Source organism: Porites lutea, chromosome 12 (assembly GCF_958299795.1).
Source record: "Porites lutea chromosome 12, jaPorLute2.1, whole genome shotgun sequence".
Classification (NCBI taxonomy): Eukaryota; Metazoa; Cnidaria; class Anthozoa; order Scleractinia; family Poritidae; genus Porites; species Porites lutea.
In genome coordinates, this window is record NC_133212.1 from 20,533,874 (window position 1) to 20,560,752 (window position 26,879).

A 26,879-nucleotide genomic window follows, 5' to 3' on the forward strand; every position below is an offset into this window, starting at 1 on the left:
ATATACACAGAGTGGAGCTGAAAACTCTCTATTTCAATTTTGTCTGCCGTTTTCTCTATTCTATCTCGAGGAAAAAACTATTAAAGTCTTGTAATTTCACGCACCGTTAATCAGTTAATTATGCGAGTTTGCAAGCCCAAAGTTGAATACAAATTAGCTCTACAGGAAAGAACCAAGGGAGCACCTTGACGTATTATTATATAAACAATTTGAAATAACTTAACAAGGATCAATGAAAACACGCGACTAATAATTGCTAGCAATAAAACCACAAGAGAGATACTGTTTTAAAAATTTAATTAAAAACAATGACAAAAAGAGTCACATACACAGCGATTTGTAACGAATGGAAATTAATTAATCTTCATCTTAGGGTAATGGGTTCATGAGAACCGTCACGAATATAGAGACATTAAGTGACCACTAAGCCCACTATGAGAATGTTGATGTAATTGCTGTAGTTACTGTAGTTGGTGTAGTAGCAGTAGTTGGTGTAGTAGCTGTAGTTGGTGTAGTAGCTGTAGTTGGTGTAGTTGCTGTAGTTAGTGTAGTTGGTGTAGTTGGTGTAGTAGGTGTAGTAGCTGTAGTTGGTGTAGTAGCTGTAGTTTAGTTGGGGTAGTAGCTGCAGTTGGTGTAGTAGCTGTAGTTAGTGTAGTTGCTGTTGTTGGTGTAGTTAGTGTACACCTACTACAGTTACTACACCAACTACACCAACTACAGCTACTACACCAACTACAGCTACTACACCAACTACAGCTACTACACTAACTACACCAACTACACTAACTACACCTACTACACTAAGTACACCTACTACAGCTACTACACCAACTACAGCTACTACACCAACTACAGCTACTACACCAGCTACAGCAACTACACTAACTACAGCTACTACACCAACTACAGCAACTACACCAACTACATTAACTACAGCAACTACACTAACTACAGCAACTACACTAACTACAGCAATTACACCAACTACACTAACTACACCTACTACAGCTACTACACCTACTACAGCTACTACACCTACTACAGCTACTACACCAACTACAGCTACTACACTAACTACACCAACTACACTAACTACACCAACTACAGCTACTACACCAACTACACCAACTACACTAACTACACTAACTAGACCTACTACAGCTTCTACACCAACTACAGCTACTACACCAGCTACAGCAACTACAGCAACTACAGTAACTACACCAACTACACTAACTACATCAACTACACCAACTACAGCAACTAAACTAACTACACCAACTACACCAACTACAGCTACTACACCAACTACAGCTACTACACTAACTACACCAACTACACTAACTACACCAACTACAGCTACTACACCTACTACAGCTACTACACCAACTACACCACCTACACTAACTACACCTACTACAGCTACTACACCAACTACAGCTACTACACCAACTACAGCTACTACACTAACTACACCAACTACACTAACTACACCAACTACACCAACTACAGCTACTACACCAGCTAAACCTACTACAGCTACTACACCAACTACAGCTACTACACTAACTACACCAACTACACTAACTACACCAACTACACTAACTACACCAACTACAGCAACTACAGCAATTACACCAACTACATTAACTACACCAACTACAGCAACTACACAAACTACAGCTACTACAGCAACTACAGCTACTACACCAACTACACTAACTACACCAACTATAGCTACTACACCAACTACAGCTACTACACCAACTACAGCTAGTTTTTCAACTACACTTACTACACCAACTACAGCTACTACACCAATTACAGCAACAACACCAACTACATTAACTACAGCAACTACAGCTACTACACCAACTACAGCAACTATAGCTACTACACCAACTACACTAACTACACCAACTACAGCTACTACACCAACTACAGTAACTACAGCAATTACATTAACATTCTCATAGTGGGCTTAGTGGTCACTTAATGTCTCTATATTCGTGACGGTTATCATGAACCCATTACCCATCTTAGTTCTACTCTTTAGAAGGGGAATACAAATTGGTTTCTAACGTCTTCACAATTTTGTGTGTAACTGCTCTGCAATCGTGGCACCGAAGAAAGCCCTATTTTATGTAATTTCTCCCCTCGGGAATCTGGTGATCGCGTATAGGACAAATCTTGCAGTAATCGTGCCAAATGCATTTAGGACATTTCATGATCAATGTCCAGTACACATTAGAGTTCTCACAATGTTCACAAGGACGTTCAGAGTGAAAGGTGGTGGAAGTTTCGGGGCTACTACTTTCTGTTTCCCGACTGTCGTTTTCAGTGTCGTTGTCGCTGTCTTGGGTACCTTCAGTTTCATCGCCATTCTCAGAATCTCAGAAGCCACTTCCTCCTCCTCCTCCTCCTAATTTTCAATATCCGATGAACTCTCCTCATTATTACTCTCATTATCGGAAGTATTTTCTACGTTTTGGTAGCCTTCTTCCTTTTCTATTAAATCATTTAACAACTTTTTGTTCTTGATTAAACCTTTATCTATCCCTAACTCCGCAAGTCCATCTAGCAACGTATTCAGTGCGCGAGGCTTGGTAACTTCATTGTTATAAGGGAGTAACACATACTAACCTGAGATCAGGCCAAATTTTAGCGGTTCTCATACATTCTCTTTAACGGCTACCGCTAAAATTGGGCCTGATACAAACTCTGTCACGTTTTTGCTCGTTCGGCTAGATTTGGCCGTAACGCTGATTGGCTGTTAGAACAATGCCACAAGATCTGATTGGCTGTCGGAAACGTCGGAAGTTGAAAGCGCTTATTCCTCGCGTGGATGTTTTCTTGAATGTTCCGCCGTCGGCGGAGAGAAAGGTCGATTTTGCTGTCTTTTTTATTGTTTTATGGTCTTATGGTAGGAAAATAATTTTCCAGACTTAACATCAAGGACACAAGATTCTTCGACAGCAACGACAGCATTCTCCACTCCCCTCACCCCCTTAATGTAACACCTGAATTAAACAAGCGGCTATCTCTCAAAAACATGACAAAGAAACCCCATCACAACAAGGCTCGAAGCGCAAAAGGCGTCGGATTCAATCGGTAAATTATTTGGATGTCATAAAGCAAATGTCAAACAGCTGAGGAAACTTCGGCATAAGAAATTCAAACCTTACAAGTACTCCATGAGCGAAGAAGATGAAGATTAATTGATTTCCATTCCTTACAAATCGCTGTGTATTTGACTCTTTTTGTCGTTGTTTTTAATAAAGTTTTAAAAACGGTATCTCTCTTGTGGTTTTATTGCTAGTAATTATTAGTCGCGTGTTTTAATTGATCCTTGTTAAGTTATTTTAAATTGTTTATATAATAACACGTCAAGATGCTCCCTTGGGGTTTTTACCGCAGAGCTAATTTGTATGCAACGGTGGGCTTGTGAACTCGCATAATTACCTGATTTCCTCGAGATAGAAAGGAGAAAATGGTTTTGAAATAGTCAGACAAACTTGAAATAAAGAGTTTTCAGCTCCACTTTGTGTAAGCTTCCCTTCTTGGAACAATTTTTTGTGTGCTACCTATGCGATAAATGTTTTATGTGCCGCTTCTAATTTCTAAATACTATTTTGACATTGTCGGTAATAACTGCGCGGCAATGAAAACGTTTTGAGACTAATTACAGATTATCTTAATTTTACTTACAGAGTTCAGATGAATCCATCTACAAACGCTTTTAAAGATCGAGTTGAAACAGGTGCCACTTGCGCATTTACAACGAGTTACAAATAAAACTTGTCAGTCACCGCTTGTTTTTGAAAGGAAACGCCGGAAGCGCATCAACAAAAGCTGAGAAATAATCGAAGATGCTGAACTACTCTTTTATCTTTAAGAACGAATCAAAACCGGACAACATTGGAAATATGAACAACAGTTCTAACTTTGAAACTATTGTTGTCATAAATTGTATTCTCAATGCTCCACTGATGCTAACATCCATCACTGGTAATGCTTTGGTATTGGCCACTACATTGAGAACTCCTTTGCTTCGTTCAGTACCATCTACGATCTTTCTATGCAGTCTTGCTATTACAGATTTTCTTGTTGGGCTTGTTGTTCAACCTGTTTACATTGCCAATGAACTTCAATATTCAGCTGGTGGGCCTCTTACCACAGTCGAAGACTTTATATCTGTTTCACTTTCTGGTATTTCCCTAGCAACAATGACAGCCATAAGCGTAGATCGATTTTTAGCCCTCCACTATCATGTGACGTATCCCAATTTGATGACCACAAAACGTGCAATGAATACTTCAGCAAGTCTCTGGTTTCTTTCCATACTTTTATCATGCCTTAGGGTTTGGATAGGAAGCTCTTTTATCCTTATTATGGGAGTTTTTATTGCAGTTTTTTTTGTCATTTCGTGGGCTTCTTACATCAAAATTTATATCATTGTTCGTCATCATCAGATCCAGATTCACGCTCAACAACAAGCTGTGAACAGTTTTAATATTAGTTTTAATATTACAGATGGTAATAACCTGATAATATCAAAGAAACGTGCTTTAAAAACTTTTATATACTTCATTTGCATGATATTTTGTTATCTACCATATCTATTTTATTCACTGCTAAGTAACACCTCAGTTATAGCTCTTGACAGGAATTGGTCCTTTGTATATACTGTTGTGTTCTTGAACTCGTCGGTAAATCCATTTTTGTATTGTTGGTGTAATCATGAAATCCGCACGTCGGTTGTAAAGATAATACGAAAGATGATGTGTAGACAAACAGAGGAAGCTGACTAGGTAGTGGCGTTGCATTAAAGTTCATTGCAAAAAAATTTGCCCCATGTAAAGGTTTCCAAGAAAGTCTGGGATTCTGAATTCCAAAGCCGTGGATTCCGGATTCCAGGTATGGTGCGAAAAATGATGTATAGACAAACGAAGGAAGCTAGCGAGCTTGAGTGTTAAAATTGTATTTGTAAAGAGCGGAATATAATACAGATCTTTACCACGCTATGCAAACTTTCCTGAACCATTGCCTAAAAACGCAAATTTTGTTTCCGCAAAGGTTTTTGTGCTGTGATACCACACCTATGATCTGTCGAAACCAAATTTCGCAGCGAGACCTTCAATCTGTATACATTGCTAATATTTTGCCCACGTGTGCGCAGTCTGCAGTTCCCTATCTGTTGAAAATTTGAAATACTTTAAGTATGCCTTACTTTGCGATAACCAGGAGTCCATGAATCCATTTATATTTCAGCAAGTCTGTTTTTTTTACATTCTTTTTTTTTTGCCTTAGAAATGAACTCATTATTCCCGTCTGCACAACGTTTGAATTTTTTTTGCTTCCGTGTCTTATCAGGGGCGTATCTAGGGGGAGGCTGCAGGGGGTGCGCCCCCCCCCCCTAAGATGACCTGCCGTTTTCTAATACAATTGGTATTCTGCAAAAAGAAGAAAACGATGTGGTTTATTGGTGTTGAAGTAGAGCAAGAGACGAGTGCACCCCCTCCTAAAAAAAATCCTGGATCCGCCCCTGCTTATCCAGGGTTCATACAGCAAATTGCAATCATTTTTAAGGACTTTCCAAGGACCTCATTTGATTTTCGTGGACTACCTACCAGGAATGTACATCACAGATTTGTACATGTGGACACATTCCCTGAATGTCCAAGCTAACGCTCAAGTAGATTAAGGCCTGGGTCTAAGTCATGTATCGTTCTTATGCACACTTTCCAAAACCGTCGTTAAAGACATTCACGAGAAATTATAGATAGCAAAGTTAAGTGAACAAAAAAAAAATGGAAAAGAAATCCAAAATAATAGGACACGTGATCGACCACGCCCTCTATTGTTTAAAAATTGTAATTAACGATTCCCACGAATCAGCCTCAGACGAATTTTGCTTCATAATTCGTCTTAGCACCGAATTTATACTAGGGACGAATTGTCCGTCAGGACGGATAATTCGTCCGTAGTGGCAGGCGTAATTGGTGTTCATTGACTAGTGTCAGTCCTCCTCTAACTAAAATTTTAGTCAGCAGAAAAACGTTCATTGACATCGTCTCATTCCGAATGTTTTTAGAAGAAGACTATTTCTAGCCACTGTTTAGACCTACAAATGGAAAACGGTTTGCTCTTTATGTTCTTAAAGTTTTCATCTTTAGTTTGGGGCTGGGAAGGAGGGGTTGAGGTTAAGAATACTTGAAAAAGCGTCTGCATAATAATTTGAGCAACTCATTTTCAGAAGTATGGTTTTGCTCTTAGCCTCGTTTTGAAAGTGAGAGTTTTCGGAACTCGGAAATGTACAGTACCGCAAATGGCACCCGATCGGAATTGATCCCCAAAATGGACCGTAAATGATCCTCGACCCTAAGTGATCACCATTGTCGACTGCAAATGATCCCGTGAAAAGTAGAGGAATGGAATGGATTTTAGGCATAGATACTGAATGGTGCTGAGAACTGGAACAACGCGTAAAACAATGAAATGAATTAAAAAGATATATATTTTACCATTCTGCTTTCTTGTTTCTCCTTTCTTTTTAGCATTAATGTTTCAGTCTTGCTGTGAAAATTTTAGACAGGAAGGTCGTCAAGCAGGAAACTCGTCTTTTACTTCAACCCCGAGGCATACGGAAATATGACCCCGCATGAATTTATCGCTCCATCACGTTTCCAGTAATTTTGAAATATAGCAACTACTAACAGCTTGTGAAAATGTCACGCGATCAAGCAAAGTAGCTAAATTAAAACAAACGGAAATGCTAAATTTAACAAATTGAACGTCTTGTGATAGAGCTGGTTTCATCTCTCATCTGAGCCTGAATTCAAATAAATTAAAACAGGGAATCAGTGAATTCAGGATGAAAAGTTTTTTAGCATTTCCCAAGTCCTCTTAATACTCTTAAAAGAGCTTTTTTAATATAAAACAATTTTTCTTTTAATAGATGAGGACGTGTAAATTTAATATTTCAGTATTAACCTTGAATAATACAAAAAAAGCCGTAACTCTCAAGCTTTCATTTTGAGCCCCCTTCCTTTCGTGGATAATCTTTTTGTATGTTACCACCTAAGAGATAAATGTTTCTTGATGCACTGTTCAAGTTTCTGCATACTATTTTGACATGGTCGGTTTACTAATAACTGTGAGGCAATTAAAACGTTGGGAGACTAATTACAGCTCAGTAAATTTTACTTATTGAAAACAGAGTTTGGATGCATCCGTCAATAAAGGGTTTTCAAAGAGTCAAAGACTGCAAGCGCCAATTACCCAATAAGAACATTCAAATAACGAGTTAAAAGCTGCAAAGTCACCGCGTCTTTTTGTTAAGGAAACGCGACGAGCAACAACAAAAGCTATAAAAAGAAATCGAAGATGCCAAACTACTCCTTTTTCAATAAGAACGAATCAAACTCCGACAACACGGGAGAAATGGACAACATTTCTAACTTTGAACTATTGTTGTCATAAATTGTATCCTCAATGTTCCACTGATGCTCACATCCATCACTGGTAATACTTTGGTGTTGGCCGCCATATTGAGAACTCCTTCGCTTCGTTCAATACCGTCTATTATCCTCCTATGCAGTCTCGCTAGTACAGATTTTCTTGTTGGACTTCTGGGTCAACCTTTTTACATTGCCAGTGAACTATACCACTCAACTGATGGGCCTCTTTCCAAAGTCGAAGTATTGATATCTGTTTCACTTTGTGGTGTTTCACTAGCAACAATAACAGCCATAAGCGTAGATCGACTTCTAGCTCGTCACTATCACATGACTTATCCGAATTTAATGACAACAAAACGTGCAATGTATGCCTCAACAAGTCTCTGGTTTCTATCCGTACTTTTAGCATGCCTTAGAGTAGCTTGGGGATCAGAAGTTATTCTTATTTTTGAAGGAGTGTGTATTACAATTTGTTTTGTCCTTTCGTCCACTTCTTACATCAAAATTTATTTCATTGTTCGTCACCATCAGATCCAGATTCACGCTCATCAACAAGCTGTAAACAGTTTTAATATTAGTGTAAATATTCCAGATAGTAATAACATGATAATATCAAAGAAACGTGCTTTAAAGACTTTTATATATTTTATCTGCATGATATTTTGTTACTTACCTTATCTATCTTTTTCATTGCTACATGCCACCTCAGTTATAGGCTATGAGAAAAATTGGTTCTTTGCAGAGACTGTTGTGTTCCTGAACTCGTCCGTAAATCCATTTTTGTACTGTTGGTGTAATCGTGAAATCCGAACGTCAACTGTAAAGGTAGTCCGAAAAATGATGTGTAAACAAACGGAAGAAGCCAGCGAGCTTGAAGTTTAAACTTGTATTTGTATAGAGACCTTCACCGCGGTATGCAAACTTCCTTGAACTTTGCCTTATAAGGAATGGGCTCCCACAGTTAAATTATAAGAACAAAATATTAAGTAAACAGAAATATACATGCAAAAATCAATGGCAGAGCTAGAGTAAATCTTAAAATATATCCTAGATAATCGTATTAATCATGGTTAGGCTAAAAAACTGAGAGGAACTTTTTTATATATTAGTCCGGTATTGTGGTAAATAAAAAAGCTCCTAACTTCTTGTGCCATACGAATGCACCTGGCATGTCACTAAAAACGTATCATTGAAGCTATCAGGAAGTTATCCGTATTTGTATTGATACATAAATTTTCCTATTTGAAGTTTGTAGATACACTCAGGATTCAGAATTCCTCAATTTTTAAATAAAGGGTCAGTGTGAGTATGGAAAGCACTCCTCGACATTATTCTTTCAACCCTTTTTTGACGTGTAATTAATCTTTAGTTATGGGGGGTGGGATGAAACGGGTCGGAGTTAAGAATGTTTAGTCTCCAGCTCAGCGCCAGGTGAAGATCCATTTTATAAATATATAAAAATATTTATTTTAAAAACCCCTAATTACTATTCATCATAACTCAAACAACTGCGCGCTTTACTACTTATTTTTTAAAAAAATAGAGAAAGGCACAAATTATTACCAGAAAAATTATCCGGTCTGTGTGTATATTTATTTAGTGCTATTATGAAAAAACAACTGAACCAATAAACGTCTGTCACCTGCCATATTAGCTAAGCATGAGATCAAAGGCAAATGTTGAATAACCATAAATTGGTAAAGATTTTCAGTGTTCCAACAACTTCCGCTCAAACTAGTGACACTTTTTAATTCTCTAACACTATTTTGAGCATTCCGGAACGTATTTTAGCATATCATTTTTGTTATGTTCCTTTTTCAACTGCTAAAAGTGAAAACAATCATTACTGTCTCCTTTCCATACATCTCCCTCGAAATTTTTAAGTTCGCTAAGGTAATGGAGCGGAGAATTCTAAACTTTAATTGTTGAATTGTGTCTCAGTGACAAATCATAATTTCAGCCTTCCTTGTAGTTACACAATATTATTAATCCTTTTCCACAAGAACATAGACCGTCTTAGCATCATCATAGTGCGGGGTAATGGTAGAGAGTCCGAATTTTAACAATAAAATTTATCTATTTACCATTAGAGGGAGGGAGAAGGACCCTGAAATCTTTGTCTTGGTGGACCTGATGAATCGAACACATGTCTGATCTAAATGAAGATACGTTTAACAATGCAATGTTTAAGTGGTTTTGAACTATATTCTGGTTGGGTGCCCCTGTCTAAATACTATTTTGACATTGTCGGTAATAACAATGAAAACGTTTTGAGACTAATTACAGATTATCTTAATTTTGCATATGAACAACATCATAAAGAGTTCGGATGAATCCATCTATAAAGGCTTTTAAAGAGCTGAAACAGGTATCACAACGAGAACGAGTCACAAATGAAAGCTGTCAGTCACAGCGTCTTTTTGTGAAGGAAACGCCGGACGTGCATCAACAAATGATCCACTAAGTATTAAGGATTTTTAAAGAGTTCGGAAACAGGTGCCAGTTGCGCATTTAGATCTAGTTACAAAGAAAACCTGTCACTCACCGCTTGTTTTTCAAGGGAAACGCCGGACGCGCATCAACAAAAGCTGAGAAATAATCGAAGATGCTAAACTAACTACCCTTTTATCTATAAGAACGAATTAAAACCGGACAACATTGGAAATATGAACAACAGTTCTAACTTTGAAACTATTGTTGTCATAAATTGTATTCTGAATGCTCCACTGATGCTAACATCCATCACTGGTAATGCTTTGGTATTGGCCACTATATTGAGAACTCCTTCGCTTCGTTCAGTACCGTTCAGTACCTATAAGCACGTCTTCAAGACGTGCTAACAGACAAATCAGCCTCAGACAAATTTTTCTTCATAATTCGTCTTAGCACCGAATTTATACTAGAGACGAATTATCCGTCAGGACGGATAATTCGTCCGTAGTGGCTCCTCTAACTAAAATTTTAGTCACCAGAAAAACGTTCATTGACATCGTCTCATTCCGAACGTTTTTAGAAGAAGACTATTTCTAGCCACTGTTTAGACCTACAAATGGAAAACGGTTTGCTCTTTATGTTCTTAAAGTTTTCATCTTTAGTTTGGGGCTGGGAAGGAGGGGTTGAGGTTAAGAATACTTAAAAAAGGGTCCGCATAATAATTTGAGCAACTCATTTTCAGAAGTATGGTTTTGCTCTTAGCCTCGTTTTGAAAGTGAGAGTTTTCGGAACTCGGAAATGTACAGTACCGCAAATGATCCCCAAAATGGATCCTCGACCCCAAGTGATCACCATTGTCGACCGCAAATGATCCCGTGAAAAGTAGAGGAATGGAATGGATTTTAGGCATAGATAGTAAATGGTGCTGAGAACTGGAGCAACGCGTAAAACAATGAAATGAATTAAAAAGATATATATTTTACCATTCTACTTCTGAAGGAAATTGTTTCTCCTTTCTTTTTAGCATTGATGTTTTAGTCCTACTGTGAAAATTTTAGACAGGAAGGTCGTCAAGCAGGAAACTAGTCTTTTACTTCAACCCCGAGGCATACGGAAATATGACCCCGCATGAATTTATCGCTCCATCACGTTTCCAGTAGTTTTGAAATAATAGCAACTACAGCTTGTGAAAATGTCACGCGACCAAGCAAAGTAGCTAAATGAAAACAAATGGAAATGCTAAATTTAACAAATTGAACGTCTTGTGATAGAGCTGGTTTAATCTCTCATCTGAGCCTGAATTCAAATAAATTAAAACCGGGAATCAGTGAATTCAGAATGAAAAGTTTTTTAGCATTTCCCAAGTCTACTTAATACTCTTAAAAAGAGCTTTCTTAAAAGATAACAGTGTTTATTTTAATAGATGAGGACGTTTGAATTTAATATTTCAATATTAATCTTGAATAATACAAAAAAAAGGCGTAAGTTTCAAGCTTTCATTTTGAGCCCCCTTCCTTTCGTGGATAGTCTTTTTGATGTTGCCAGCTAAGAGATCGATGTTTCTTGATGCACTGTGTAAGTTTCTGCATACTATTTTGACATGGTCGGTATACTAATAACTGTGAGGCAATTAAAACGTTGGGAGACTAATTACAGCTCAGTAAATTTTACTTATTGAAAACAGAGTTTGGATGAATCCATCAATAAAGGGTTTTCAAAGAGTCAAAGACTGCAAGCGCCAATTACCCAATAAGAACATTCAAATAACGAGTTAAAAGCTGCAAAGTCACCGCGTCTTTTTGTTAAGGAAACGCGACGAGCAACAAAAAAAGCTATAAAAAGAAATCGAAGATGTCAAACTACTCCTTTTTCAGTAAGAACGAATCAAACTCCGACAACATGGGAAAAATGGACAACATTTCTAACTTTGAAACTATTGTTGTCATAAATTGTATCCTCAATGTTCCACTGATGCTCACATCCATCACTGGTAATACTTTGGTGTTGGCCGCCATATTGAGAACTCCTTCGCTTCGTTCAGTACCGTCTATTATCCTCCTATGCAGTCTCGCTAGTACAGATCTTCTTCTTGGACTTGTGGGTCAACCTTTTTACATTGCCAGTGAACTATACCATTCAACTGATGGGCCTCTTTCCAAAGTCGAAGTATTGATATCTGTTTCACTTTGTGGTGTTTCACTAGCAACAATGACAGCCATAAGCGTAGATCGACTTCTAGCCCTTCACTATCACATGACGTATCCGAATTTAATGACAACAAAACGTGCAATGTATGCCTCAGCAAGTCTCTGGTTTCCATCCGTACTTTTAGCATGCCTTAGAGTAGCTTGGGGAACGGAAGTTATTTTTATTTTTGAAGGAGTGTGTATTACAATTTGTTTTGTCCTTTCGTCCACTTCTTGCATCAAAATTTATTTCATTGTTCGTCACCATCAGATCCAGATTCACGCTCATCAACAAGCTGTAAACAGTTTTAATATTAGTGTAAATATTCCAGATAGTAATAACATGATAATATCAAAGAAACGTGCTTTAAAGACTTTTATATATTTCATCTGCATGATATTTTGTTACTTACCTTATCTATCTTTTTCATTGCTACATGCCACCTCAGTTATAGGCTATGAGAAAAATTGGTTCTTTGCAGAGACTGTTGTGTTCCTGAACTCGTCCGTAAATCCATTTTTGTATTGTTGGTGTAATCGTGAAATCCGAACGTCAGCTGTAAAGGTAGTCCGAAAAATGATGTGTAAACAAACGGAAGTAGCTTCTAGCGAGCTTGAAGGTTAAACTTGTATTTGTAAAGAGACCTTCACCGCGCTATGCAAACTTCCTTAAACTTTGCCTAAACTTTGCCTTATAAGTAATGGGCTCGCTCAGTTAAATTATAAGAACAAAATATTAACAGAAATATACACGCAAAAATTAATGGCAGAGCTAGAGTAAATCTTAAAATATATCCTAGATTATCGTATTAATCATGGTTAGGCTACAAAACTGAGAAAAAACTGAGAGGAACTTATTTATATATTAGTCCTGTATTGTGGTAAATAAAAAAAGCTCCTAACTTCTTGTGCCATACGAATGCACCTGGCGTGTCACTAAAAACATATCATTGAAGCTATCAGGAAGTTAGCCGTATTTGTATTGATACATAAATTTTCCTACTTGAAGTTTGTAGATACACTCAGGATTCAGAATTCCTCAATTTTTAAATAAAGGGTCAGTGTGAGTATGGAAAGCACTCCTCGACATTATTCTTTCAACCCTTTTTTGACGTGTAATTAATCTTTAGTTATGGGGGGTGGGATGAAACGGGTCGAAGTTAAGAATGCTTAGTCTCCAGCTTAGCGCCAGGTGAAGATTCATTTTATAAATATATAAAAATATTTATTTTAAAAACCCCTAATTACTATTCATCATAACTCAAACAACTGCGCGCTTTACTACTTATTTTTTAAAAAAATAGAGAAAGGCACAAATTATTACCAGAAAAATTATCCGGTCTGTGTGTATATTTATTTAGTGCTATTATGAAAAAACAACTGAACCAATAAACGTCTATCGCCTGCCATATTAGCTAAGCATGAGATCAAAGGCAAATGTTGAATAACCATAAATTGGTAAAGATTTTTAGTCTCCCAACAACTTCCGCTCAAACTAGTGACACTTTTTAATTCTCTAACACTATTTTGAGCTTTCCGGAGCGTATTTTAGCATATCATTTTTGTTATGTTCCTTTTTCAACTGCTGAAATTGAAAACAATCATTACTGTCTCCTTTTCCAAACATCTCCCTCAAAATTTTTCAGTTCGCTAAGGTAATGGAGCGGAGAATTCTAAACTTTAATTGTTGAATTGTGTCTGACAAATCATAATTTCAGCCTTCCTTGTAGTTACACAATATTATTGATCCTTTTCCACAAGAACATAGACCGTCTTAGCATCATCATAGTGCGGGGTAATGGTAGAGAGTCCGAATTTTAACAACAAAGTTTATCTATTTACCATTAGAAGGAGGGAGAAGGACCCTGAAATCTTTCTCTTGGTAGACCTGATGAATCGGACACATGTCTGTTCTAAATAATTATAACTTAAATTCGTATTCAAATACTCCCTAGACGAAAGAAAAGTTATTAACACCCAATAAGTCGTGCTCGTTGGTAAATTTGTAGCGCTTTCAGTCGCTGATTTTGTCGTCTAGTCTCTTTCTGTTAGTAAGACGTATCCGTAAAAAGTATGAGTTTTCCAGTAATGTTTAGTATTATTAGCGAGTTCTATTTAGGTCTAAATCGGATAAGAAACGTTTCTGTTGAAACGATCGAGCCAATTTCACCTGCAATTCAGTTAGAAACAAGTCGAAAGGTTAAAGCACTCGTGCGCCTAGCCTGCGTAACTGTCGGGGTTAGTGCTGCTGTTTTAGGGCGTAGGGTTATAGAACTGCGTGAAAGATGCGCCTTATCATTCTGCTTGTCATGCAGACCCTTGTAAGGCAAAAATTACTGAGAAACTAGTTCTAAGCTTACTAAAACCTTCTTGTTTCACCATTCAACGCTCCTCTTCTTCTTTCTATCAAATTAATAAGTGCCATAGTAAATTAATTCTTACATTTTGGTACACTGCAAAATTCCCTTGACGTGCAAACATTTTACTGGTTTACCGTGCATGGCTTCAACATTTGTTTTCGCTTTATTTCTCGCAGACTCGCGCGTGGGAGCCGTAATTGAAATACACCAATCAGATGTGATAGTAATCGTGCCGACTGTTTCAGATCTTTCGAAAGAGAAATAAATGGTTTAAACTGAGTAGTAACTGACTTTCGCAGCGTTAAGATGTGGGTTCTGAATTTGCTCTTTTAACAAAAATTTTTAAAAACGAGAAGTAGGAATTATAAAAATTAAACATCCAATTAATGTAAAACAGGAAGTTGTCGCTGCTGTCATTTTTACCCCAGGGGTAATTCAAGTAGTCTGCATCGCACTGGCGTAATCTTTCCCTGGCTAGTAACGTCTGCGAAGCGGCGCCGAGATCCTTGTTGTGGGTACCTTACGGACTCAACAAAATACCGGAAGCGCATTTCGAATTTTCCTTCACTCTGATTGGCAAATCGGTAATAACTTTTTTAACAGGCCAATCATCAGTTTTACGCACTCAAAACCTGCTACACAGATTTGGTCCCAGAACAAGGCTTTCGGCGCTGGCTCGAAGACGGTCCTAACCAGAGCTGGTTTTAGTTTCGTTTTTTCGTTTGCAGGCCAGTGCTTCATGAATGGGACGTTTTTCAAAATGCCTTTATTGGATTATTTGGGATTACCAGTTCACGCATCATCAATAGGGACCTTAAGATACGAGGACGGGACAAGCTACGACGGCTACCGGAAGTAAATTTGCACAAAAAAGATATCGCATCGCTGTTCAAGGAATTTTCAGTGTTAACAGACTGGTTGTTTGCCTTCGCTTTTTGTGAAAAATAAACCAGGAAAACTGGTGTCCTCGCTCGTTGGCTGTTTGCTTTTGTTTTTAAAGATTTATGTACTGAAAATCGGGGGAAATTGCCGAGGAAAATATTAAGGCAACGGAAAAATAGAAATTTCAGTATTTTAAATTCGAGCGCGCCTAGCCAAAATAATAAAACTAGTAGAACATCGTGTCGCCGTCTTTTCGGAAACTTTTTACCTTCTACGCCAGCAGAAATAACCTTCGAGATCTCCCTTAATCTCGCAAGAAGTTAAATGTGATTGTGCTGACTGTTTTATTTTTAGCTGATAAAATTAACAGACAAAAGCTAATTTTTAAGTTAGCCAGTCTGCATTTTTCCCACGCGTGGAAATTTGCATACCAGAAAAACAAGCAACGGAAGTAATTTTGGTTGGCTGATTCGGCAAATGTCAATCAATCAAAAAAGTGGGCGGCAGAAGTTGCGTAGAAGGTTTGTATCAGGCTCTCTTTTCGTTCCGTAATGCCTGCCGGAATGTTATTTTAATACAAAGCGAAACGAAAATAGAGTCTGATCTCAGGTTAAGACTTTCACGGCTAGATTTGATGGCGTTTTGCCCAGAACACCCTAAGTGAGACCAAAATCCGAAATTTACACCCCTTAGCGAGACGACGAGCATCCCCAACCCTTTCATATGCGGAGTCCCTCCCCCCCCCGCCCCCGGGAAGCCACTGAACTGAAAACGGTTAGCTTTTAAATATTATATGGGATACGGCATGACTACATGTATATTTTAAAAGTTACTGTATTTGGAAGTTAGTCCTCGATGGTGTAGTGGACGTAGATGTAGAATATAAAGCAAACGACTCGGGTTAAAAGCATTTCAATGGTGTTTTTCTATCTTACTTTATATTACACAGTAAAGTTTGACTCAAGTTGTTATTCAAGTAATTTTACTGAAAGAAACAGTCTGGTTTCAGCCGATGTTACGTAATGCTAACCGGGCAAAAATTGGCTGATAGAGAGTTGCTTATTACAAAATCGATAAGCGTCTGAAACTAATAGACACCTTTTTTTCTTTCTACTGAGTGGATCAAGGAACAGTAGCGATACATTAACTGAAACAAATGGAACAGTTATATTAAACTGATTGGACTTCTTGTGAAAGAGCTTCTTTCATCTCGGGCTGAATTCGAATAAATTAAAACTGAATAAATTCAGACTGAAAACACAGCAGTCTACTATGTTGGAAATTAAGTCTCGTTGGTGGATAGGTAAGGATAGTTTAGGGATAGGTATGGATAGTTTAGGGATAGTCTATGACGTCACCTATTGTTATAACCTAGGGAAAATTCCCTTCCTCCATACTAATTAAGTGCCTTCCTGCATACTAATTCGGCATAAATTTACTAATAAGAGTCTTCCTTGTACAATAGGCTTGCCTAGACTTGCCCGGTAAGTAACTTGAGCTCGGTTTTCAGACCTTCTATTAAAAGAGAAATAGGAATAAGAGAAGCGATCACCTAGCAACGCGAGAAACGGCTTCCTATATCTTATTTAGAGCTTAAACTCAGATATATAAACAAAACACATACACAACGTGGAGTTGAAGAGTCTTTATTTCAATTTAGTTTATGTCTTCTTATTTAGCACTAAAACTCAGATATATATAAATAAAACACATATACACAAAGTGGAGCTGAAAACTCTCTATTTCAATTTTGTCTGACGTTTTCTCCGTTCTATCTCGAGGACACTAGTAAGTCTTGTAATTTCACGCACCGTTAGTCAGTTAATTATGCGAGTTCGCAAGCCCAAAGTTGAATACAAATTAGTTCTACAGGAAACACCCGAGGGAGCACCTTAACGTATTATTATATAAACATTATTAAATATCCTAACAAGGATCAATTAAAACACGCGACTAATAATTGCTAGCAATAAAACCACAAGAGAGATACCGTTTTAAAAACTTTATTAAAAACAATGACAAAAAGAGTCAAATACAAAGCGATTTGTAAGGAATGGAAATTAATTGATCCTCTTCTTCGTTCTCCTCTAAAGAAGGGGAATAGAAATTGCTTTCCAACGTCTTCGCGTTTTTGTGTGTAACTGCTCCACAATCGTGACACCCACGAAAGCCCTCTTTCATGTAAATTTCTCCCCTCGGATCTGGTGATCGCATATAGGACAACTCTTGTAGTAATCGTGCCAAAAGCATTTAGGACATTTCATGATCAATGTCCAGTACACACTAGAGTTCTCGCAATGTTCACAGGGACGTTTAGAGTGAAAGGTGGTGGACGTTTCAGGGCTACTACTTCCTGTTTCCTGACGGTAGAAATGTGGTGGTGGTGCGAGGAAAACAATTGAAATGTGGTGGTGGTGGTGGTGGTGGAAAGAAAAACAATAGAAATGTGGTGGTGGGGGGAAAACAATTCAAATGTGGTGACCGGTGGTGGTGGTCCTGGGGGAGGAAAACAATAGAATTTTATGGCCTGAAGACCTATAAAAATGCGCAACATTCTACCTCTCTCAGTCTACATTTTGCTCCTGAGGAGTTGACAAGAGTTGGCTCTGTTCTGTCTGCGAAAAATCCTTTAGTAGAAGAGATAGGCACGTGATGTCTAAACACTGCAATGCTGGTCTCACCCCATTTCAAACAGTTCCAATGTTTTCACAGAAATGTCAGGGGTTTCGCTTCGAGCATCCTTTCACCTCTATGATTGCCGGAATGACCGGGTCCGGAAAAACGGCCTTGGTTCGATCTCTGTTGCAACAAGCTTCAGAGACCATTTACCCTCCCCCGGAGAGGATCGTTCGGTGTTATTCACAATGACAGCCTGCGTATACACAAATGTTAGTCGCCATGCCACACATAGAATTCGTCAAGGGAATTCCTACGGCTTTGGAGCAAGATTCCTATTTTGATGTTAACAAACGGGATTTGATCGTGTTTGATGATCAGATGATTGACGCCTGTAAAGACAAGTGAATTGTGAACCTTTTTACTCGTGGCTCTCATCATCGCAATCTGAGCGTGATTTATATCGTGCAGAGTCTATTTGATCAGGGGAAAGGTAGTTGCAGCATAAGCCTGAACAGCCATTAACTGGTGTTATTCAAGAATCCACGAGACAAATTGCAAATATTGACTCTGGCGAAGCAAATGTATCCCGGGCAGACGGATTTCTTTTTAAATCAGTACGAAGAGGCTGTAAAAAGACCTTTTGGTTATCTTCTGATTGATCTGAAAACTACTACCCAAGATAATTGTCAGTTTCGAACAAACGTCCTGCCCAGCGAAGACGCTTAACCAAACAGCCGGGTTCTAAGAAAATATTCCTTAAAAGCTTCTAAAATATCTGAAGCCGCAAACTCTTTCGCCTGTCCCGCTCCTTCCAGCTATGCAAGAAATACAAGGCAACATGGATGACGTGCTTTCTCGAAACGATCTTTGGGACGATGAAAAAGCTAAACGATACTTTCAGTTCCAAAACAGATACCTGGCTTTTAAAGAACAATTAAATACAAGAACACGACCGGAAGAAATAATCAGCTCTGTTCCAGACTTAACATCAAGGACACAAGATTCTTCGACAGTAACGACAGCATTCTCCACTCCCCTCTACCCCTTTAATGTAACACCTGAATTGACACAAGCGGCTATCTCTCAAAAACCTGACAAAGAAAGCCTCACCCCTCCACCACCCTTAAATCCTGCTTTCCTGACCCCTCCTCCCACAGTAGAAACCCCATCACAACAAGGCCCGAAGCGCAAAAGGCGTCGGATTCAATTTGTAAGTCATTTGGATGATTATAAAGCTCATGCCAAACAGCTGAGGAAACGTCGGCATAAGAAATTCAAACCTTACAAGTACTCCATGGGCGAAGAAGATGAAGATTATTTAATTTCCATTCCTTACAAATCGCTGTGTATTTGACTCTTTTTGTTATTGTTCTTAATAAAGTTTTTAAAACCCGCCCAAAGGGGTCGTGATTTTGAAGCTCCTGATTTAGAACGGGGTATCCATTTCAGAAGCGATTTCTAGAACGGGGTATAATATTTCAAACGCACGAAAGATCCACTTTTGTAAGCAGCCATTTGAAAGTATTCAAGGACAGATTGCTTTTAAAAATACGGTTCAATGCGTTAACAAGCAAACCTTTGTACTCTTGTTGCACACTAGAACGGAGTGCCAATTTGGAGTCCCGGGCGGCACATACCCACCCAAAAAATACCCAAGTGCCCCCCCCCCCCGGGATCCTGGATCGTATCGATCGCGAGCTCCTGCACTCTCTCGAACGTTTAGAGCTTAAATTTGGCTTAGGTTCAGAGTTTTTCGACAAAATACCTGTTAGAATCCTTCTTGATGTGCTCTTTCGTGTGTTCAGGTTTTCTAAAGCGTCTTTTTGTGCCGTGACATCTTCATTCATGACATTTTAAAACTTCGTCGCCATCTTGACACAGAGACGTACGGAAGGTTGCCATTGCAATTTTGTAATTTCACATGTGAAATTATAAATTAACGCTGAAATTTCATTCCAAAATTAAGGAGTAATTCGTCACCTATGATATTAATGACTTAACAATGCTTGATTCACGTGCAGTGTCCCACTAAGAAATTCCAGCTCTTTTATTCAATTTCAAAACATAACGCACTGTAAGTGAACTGTTCTTCCGGCTGAAATACTCATGTATGACCTCTGCTGTCTCTATTCTGATCATTCGACATTGTGAAGTAATGTTCTGAATTTCCTTTGGTGATTACAAACGTCCTTTGAGATCTGCTTGATGATTCATCTCTAAGCATTTCGCATTCTTTTACAAATCAGCGTAATAACGTGGGAATCAACTACTGTATTTTATTAAAAAATGATTCATTGTTACGAATTTTACGCCTCCCCGGTTATTTAGAAACCCCGCTATTTCGAACTTTTTTCCATTTCCCTTGGGACTTCGAAATAGCAGGGTTCAACTGTAATTTGCATTCAACTTTGGGCTCGCGAACTCGCATAATTACTTGACTAACGGTGCGTGAAATTACAAGACTTTAATATTTTTTTATGTCCTCGAGATAGAACGGAGAAAACGTCAGACAAAATTGAAATGGAGAGTTTCCAGCTCCACTTTGTATATATGTGTTTTGTTTATATATATCCGAGTTTTAGAGCTAAATAAGAAGAATAAACTAAATTGAAATAAAGACTTTTCAACTCTACTTTGTGTATGTGTTTTGTTTATATATCTGAGTTTAAGCTCTAAATAAGATATAGGAAGCCGTTTCTCGCGTTGTTACCTATGCGATAAAATAATGTTTTATGTACTGCTTCTAATTTCTAAATGCTATTTTGACATTGTCGGTAATAACTGCGCGGCAATGAAAACGTTTTGAGACTAATTACAGATTATCTTAATTTTACTTATGAACAACATCATACAGAGTTCGGATGAATCCATCTATAAAGGCTTTTAAAGAGTTGACATGAAACAAGTATCAGTTACGCATTTAGAACGAGTCACAAATAAAAGCTGTCAGTCACAGCGTCTTTTTGTGAAGGAAACGCCGGACGTGCATCAAAATATGATCCACTAAGTATTAAGGATTTTTAAAGAGTTGAAACCGGTGCCAGTTGCGCATTTAGAGCGAGTTATAAATAAAATCTGAGTCACCGCTTGTTTTTGAAAGGAAACGTTGGACGCGCATCAACAAAAGCTGAGAAATAATCGAAGATGCTGAACTACTCTTTTATCTATAAGAACGAATCAAAACCGGACAACATTGGAAATATGGACAACAGTTCTAACTTTGAAACTATTGCTGTCATAAATTGTATTCTGAATGCTCCACTGATGCTAACATCCATCACTGGTAATGCTTTGGTATTGGCCGCTATATTGAGAACTTCTTCGCTTCGTTCAGTACCATCTACAATCTTTCTATGCAGTCTTGCTATTACAGATTTTCTTGTTGGGCTTGTTGTTCAACCTGTCTACATTGCCAATGAACTTCAATATTCAGCTGGTGGGCCTCTTTATAAAGTCGAAAACTTTATATCTGTTTCACTTTGTGGTGTTTCCCTATTAACAGTGACAGCCATAAGCGTGGATCGATATTTAGCCCTCCACTATCATGTGACGTATCCGAATTTGATTACCACAAAACGTGCAATGAATGCTTCAGCAAGTCTCTGGTTTGTTTCCATACTTTTATCATGCCTTAGGGTTTGGATAGGAAGCCCTTTTATCCTTATTATGGGAGTTTTTATTGCAGTTTTTTTTGTCATTTCGTGGGCTTCTTACATCAAAATTTATATCATTGTTCGTCATCATCAGATCCAGATTCACGCTCAACAACAAGCTGTGAACAGTTTTAATATTAGTTTTAATATTACAGATAGTAATAACCTGATAATATCAAAGAAACGTGCTTTAAAAACTTTTATATACTTCATTTGCATGATATTTTGTTATCTACCATATCTATTTTATTCACTGCTAAGTAACACCTCTGTTATAGCCCTTGACAGGAATTGGTCCTTTGTATATACTGTTGTGTTCTTGAACTCGTCGGTAAATCCATTTTTGTATTGTTGGTGTAATCATGAAATCCGCACGTCAGTTGTAAAGATAATACGAAAGATGATGTGTAGACAAACAGAGGAAGCTGACTAGGTAGTGGCGTTGCATTAAAGTTCATTGCAAAAAAATTTGCCCCATGTAAAAGTTTCCAAGACAGTCTTGGATTCTGAATTCCAAAGCCGTGGATTCCGGATTCCAGGTATGGTGCGAAAAATGATGATCTGTAGACAAACGAAGGAAGCTAGCGAGCTTGAGTACTAAAATTGTATTTATAAAGAGCGGAATATAATACATATCTTTACCACGCTATGCAAACTTCCCTGAACCATTGCCTAAGGTTTTTGTGCTGTTATACCACACTTATGATTTGTCGAAACCAAATTTCGCAGCGAGACCTTCAATCTGTATACATTGCTAATATTTTCCCCACGTGTTCGCAGTCTGCAGTTCCCTATCTGTTGAAAATTTGAAATACTTTAAGTATGCCTTACTTTGCGATAACCAGGAGTCCATGAATCCATTTATATTTCAGCAAGTCTGTTTTTTTTTTACATTCTTTTTTTTTGCCTTAGAAATGACCTCATTATACCCGTCTGCATAACGTTTGTATTTTTTTTGGCTTCCGTGTCTTATCCAGGGTTCATACAGCAAATTGCAATCATTTTTAAGGACTTTCCTAGAACCTCATTTGATTTTCATGGACTACCTACCAGGAATGTACATCACAGATTTGTACATGTGGACACATTCCCTGAATGTCTAAGCTAACGCTCAAGTAGATTAAGGCCTGGGTCTAAGTCATTTATCGTTCTTATGCACACTTTCCAAAACCGTCGTTAAAGACATTCACGAGGAATTATAGATAGAATTAAGTGAACAAAAAAAAATTGGAAAAGAAATCCAAAATAATAGGACACATGATCGACCACGCCCTCTATTGTTTAAAAATTGTAATTAACGATTCCCACCACTTGCCAAACGTGTAGCTCCACTTTCACTGTATCAAAACATAGACCCTACAAAGTGTTTACGAAATCAGCACGGTACTTCAATGGTTCAAAGCGTTACTTAGCCGAATTTATACTACAGACGAGTTATCCGTCAGACGGATAATTCGTCTAAGTATAAATCCGAAGTCTAGATATTTATTTCTTTATCCCAGGAAACATTGCGAAAATATAGAAGCCAGTTTCTCCCATGTGGAAACTTCGTCAAAAAACCGTCCACGTTTCGTCTAGATATGAATTTGGATACGGAAAATCCGTCTAAGACGAATTATCCGTCTGTTAGCACATCTTGAAGACGTGTTAACAGACGAATCAGCCTCAGAAGAATTTTGATTTGAATCAAAATTTTGACGAATTTTTAATTCGTCTTAGCACCGAATTTATACTAGAGACGAATTATCCGTCAGGACGGATAATTCGTCCGTAGTGGCAGGCGTAATTGGTGTTCATTGACTAGTGTCAGTCCACCTCTAGCTAAAATTTTAGTCAGCAGAAAAACGTTCATTGACATCGTCTCATTCCGAACGTTTTTAGAAGAAGACTATTTCTAGCCACTGTTTAGACCTACAAATGGAAAACGGTTTGCTCTTTATGTTCTTAAAGTTTTCATCTTTAGTTTGGGGCTGGGAAGGAGGGGTTGAGGTTAAGAATACTTGAAACAGCGTCTACATAATAATTTGAGCAACTCATTTTCACAAGTATGGTTTTGCTCTTAGCCTCGTTTTGAAAGTGAGAGTTTTCGGAACTCGAAAATGTACAGTACCGCAAATGATCCCCGACCGGAAATGATCCCCTAAATGGACCGTAAATGATCCTCGACCCCAAGTGATCACCATCGTCGACCGCAAATGATCCCGTGAAAAGTAGAGGAATGGAATGGATTTTAGGCACAAATGGTGAATGGTGTTGAGAACTGGAGCAACGCGTAAAACAATGAAATGAATTAAAAAGATATATATTTTACCATTCTGCTTCTTAAGGAAATTGTTTCTTCTTTCTTTTTAGCATTGATGTTTCAATCTTGCTGTGAAAATTTTAGACAGGAAGGTCGTCAAGCAGGAAACTCGTCTTTTACTTCAACCCCGAAGCATACGGAAATATGACCCAGCATGAATTTATCGCTCCATCACGTTTCCAGTAATTTTGAAATAATAGCAACTACAGGTTGTGAAAATGTCACGCGATCAAGCAAAGTAGCTAAGTTAAAACAAATGGAAATGCTAAATTTAACAAATTGAACTTCTTGTGATAGAGCTGGTTTCATCTCTCATATCAGCCTGAATTCAAATAAATTAAAACTGGGAATCAGTGAATTCAGAATGAAAAGTTTTTTAGCATTTCCCAAGTGTACTTAATACTCTTAAAAAAAGCTTTCTTAAAACATAACAGTTTTTATTTTAATAGATGAGGTCGTGTGAATTTAATATTTCAATATTAATCTTGAATAATACAAAAAAAAGCCGTAAGTTTCAAGCTTTCATTTTGAGCCCCCTTCCTTTCGTGGATAGTCTTTTTGATGTTGCCAGCTAAGAGATCGATGTTTCTTGATGCACTGTGTAAGTTTCTGCATACTATTTTGACATGGTCGGTATACTAATAACTGTGAGGCAATTAAAACGTTGGGAGACTAATTACAGCTCAGTAAATTTTACTTATTGAAAACAGAGTTTGGATGAATCCATCAATAAAGGGTTTTCAAAGAGTCAAAGACTGTAAGCACCAATTACCCAATAAGAACATTCAAATAAAGAATTAAAAGCTGCAAAGTCACCGCGTCTTTTTGTGAAGGAAACGCGACGAGCAACAACAAAAGCTATAAAAAGAAATCGAAGATGCCAAACTACTCCTCTTTCAATAATAACGAATCAAACTCCGACAACACGGGAAAAATGGACAACATTTCTAACTTTGAAACTATTGTTGTCATAAATTGTATCCTCAATGTTCCACTGATGCTCACATCCATCACTGGTAATGCTTTGGTGTTGGCCGCCATATTGAGAACTCCTTCGCTTTGTTCAGTACCGTCTATTATCTTCCTATGCAGTCTCGCTAGTACAGATTTTCTTGTTGGGCTTGTGGGGCAACCTTTTTACATTGCTAGTGAACTATACCATTCAACTGATGGGCCTCTTTCCAAAGTCGAAGCCTTGATATCTGTTTCACTTTGTGGTGTTTCACTAGCAACAATAACAGCCATAAGCGTAGATCGACTTTTAGCTCTTCACTATCACATGACGTATCCGAATTTAATGACAACAAAACGTGCAATATATGCCTCAGCAAGTCTCTGGTTTCCACCCGTACTTTTAGCATGCCTTAGAGTAGCTTGGGGATCAGAAGTTATTTCTATTTTTGAAGGCGTGTGTATTACAATTTGTTTTGTCCTTTCGTCCGCTTCTTACATCAAAATTTATTTCATTGTTCGTCACCATCATATCCAGATTCACGCTCATCAACAAGCTGTAAACTGTTTTAATATTAGTGTAAATATTCCAGATAGTAATAACATGATAATATCAAAGAAACGTGCTTTAAAGACTTTTATATATTTCATCTGCATGATATGTTGTTACTTACCTTATCTATCTTTTTCATTGCTACATGCCACCTCAGTTATAGGCTATGAGAAAAATTGGTTCTTTGCAGAGACTGTTGTGTTCCTGAACTCGTCCGTAAATCCATTTTTGTACTGTTGGTGTAATCGTGAAATCCGAACGTCAACTGTAAAGGTAGTCCGAAAAATGATGTGTAAACAAACGGAAGAAGCCAGCGAGCTTGAAGTTTAAACTTGTATTTGTATAGAGACCTTCACCGCGGTATGCAAACTTCCTTAAACTTTGCCTTGTAATTATAAGGAATGGGCTCCCTCAGTTAAATTATAAGAACAAAATATTAAGTAAACAGAAATATACATGCAAAAGGGTCAGTGTGAGTATGGAAAGCACTCCTCGACATTATTCTCACAACCCTTTTTTGACGTGTAATTAATCTTTAGTTATGGGGTTGGGATGAAACGGGTCGAAGTTAAGAATTTTTAGTCTCCAGCTCAGCGCCAGGTGAAGATCCATTTTATAAATATATAAAAATATTTATTTTAAAAACCCCTAATTACTATTCATCATAACTCAAACAACTGCGCGCTTTACTACTTATTTTTAAAAAAAAAATAGAGAAAGGCACAAATTATTACCAGAAAAATTACCCGGTCTGTGTGTATATTTATTTAGTGCTATTATGAAAAAACATCTGAACCAATAAACGTCTGTCACCTGCCATATTAGCTAAGCATGAGATCAAAGGCAAATGTTGAATAACCATAAATTGGTAAAGATTTTCAGTGTTCCAACAACTTCCGCTCAAACTAGTGACACTTTTTAATTCTCCAAGACTATTTTGAGCATTCCGGAGCGTATTTTAGCATATCATTTTTGTTATGTTCCTTTTTCAACTGCTAAAAGTGAAAACAATATATCATTACTGTCTCCTTTTCTATACATCTCCCTCGAAATTTTTAAGTTCGCTAAGGTAATGGAGCGGAGAATTCTAAACTTTAATTGTTGAATTGTGTCTCAGTGACAAATCATAATTTCAGCCTTCCTTGTAGTTACATAATATTATTGATCCTTTTCCACAAGAACATAGACCGTCTTAGCATCATCATAGTGCGGGGTAATGGTAGAGAGTCCGAATTTTAACAATAAAATTTATCTATTTACCATTAGAGGGAGGGAGAAAGACCCTGAAATCTTTGTCTTGGTAGACCTGATGAATCGAACACATGTCTGATCTAAATGATTATAACTTGAATTCGTATTCAAATACTCCCTGTACGAAAGAAAGTTATTAACACCCAATAAGTCGTGCTCGTTGGTAAATTTGTAGCGCTTGCAGTGGCTGATTTTGTCGTCTAGTTTCCTTCTGTTAGTAAGACGTAAA

The 26,879-nt window shown here is 37.7% G+C and overlaps 2 protein-coding genes across 2 annotated transcripts; both read left to right on the plus strand.

Annotated features, from left to right (window-relative positions):
* The first annotated feature begins 11,744 nt into the window (after positions 1 to 11,744).
* On the plus strand, positions 11,745 to 12,704 carry LOC140921781 (cannabinoid receptor 1-like). Its single transcript, XM_073371781.1, has one exon. The coding sequence runs from the start codon at positions 11,745 to 11,747 to the stop codon at positions 12,702 to 12,704; it is 960 nt and encodes a 319-aa protein (XP_073227882.1).
* A 12,068-nt stretch (positions 12,705 to 24,772) lies between these two features.
* LOC140921782 (cannabinoid receptor 1-like) lies at positions 24,773 to 25,729 on the plus strand. The gene has a single exon (XM_073371782.1). It carries the CDS (start codon positions 24,773 to 24,775, stop codon positions 25,727 to 25,729), a length of 957 nt encoding a protein of 318 aa, XP_073227883.1.
* The last annotated feature ends 1,150 nt before the right edge of the window (positions 25,730 to 26,879 follow it).

Bases quoted from the DNA above. Each gene is read 5' to 3' on its own strand.
- LOC140921782 (XM_073371782.1), top strand. From the start codon at position 24,773: ATGCCAAACTACTCCTCTTTCAATAATAACGAATCAAACTCCGACAAC.
- LOC140921781 (XM_073371781.1), top strand. From the start codon at position 11,745: ATGTCAAACTACTCCTTTTTCAGTAAGAACGAATCAAACTCCGACAAC.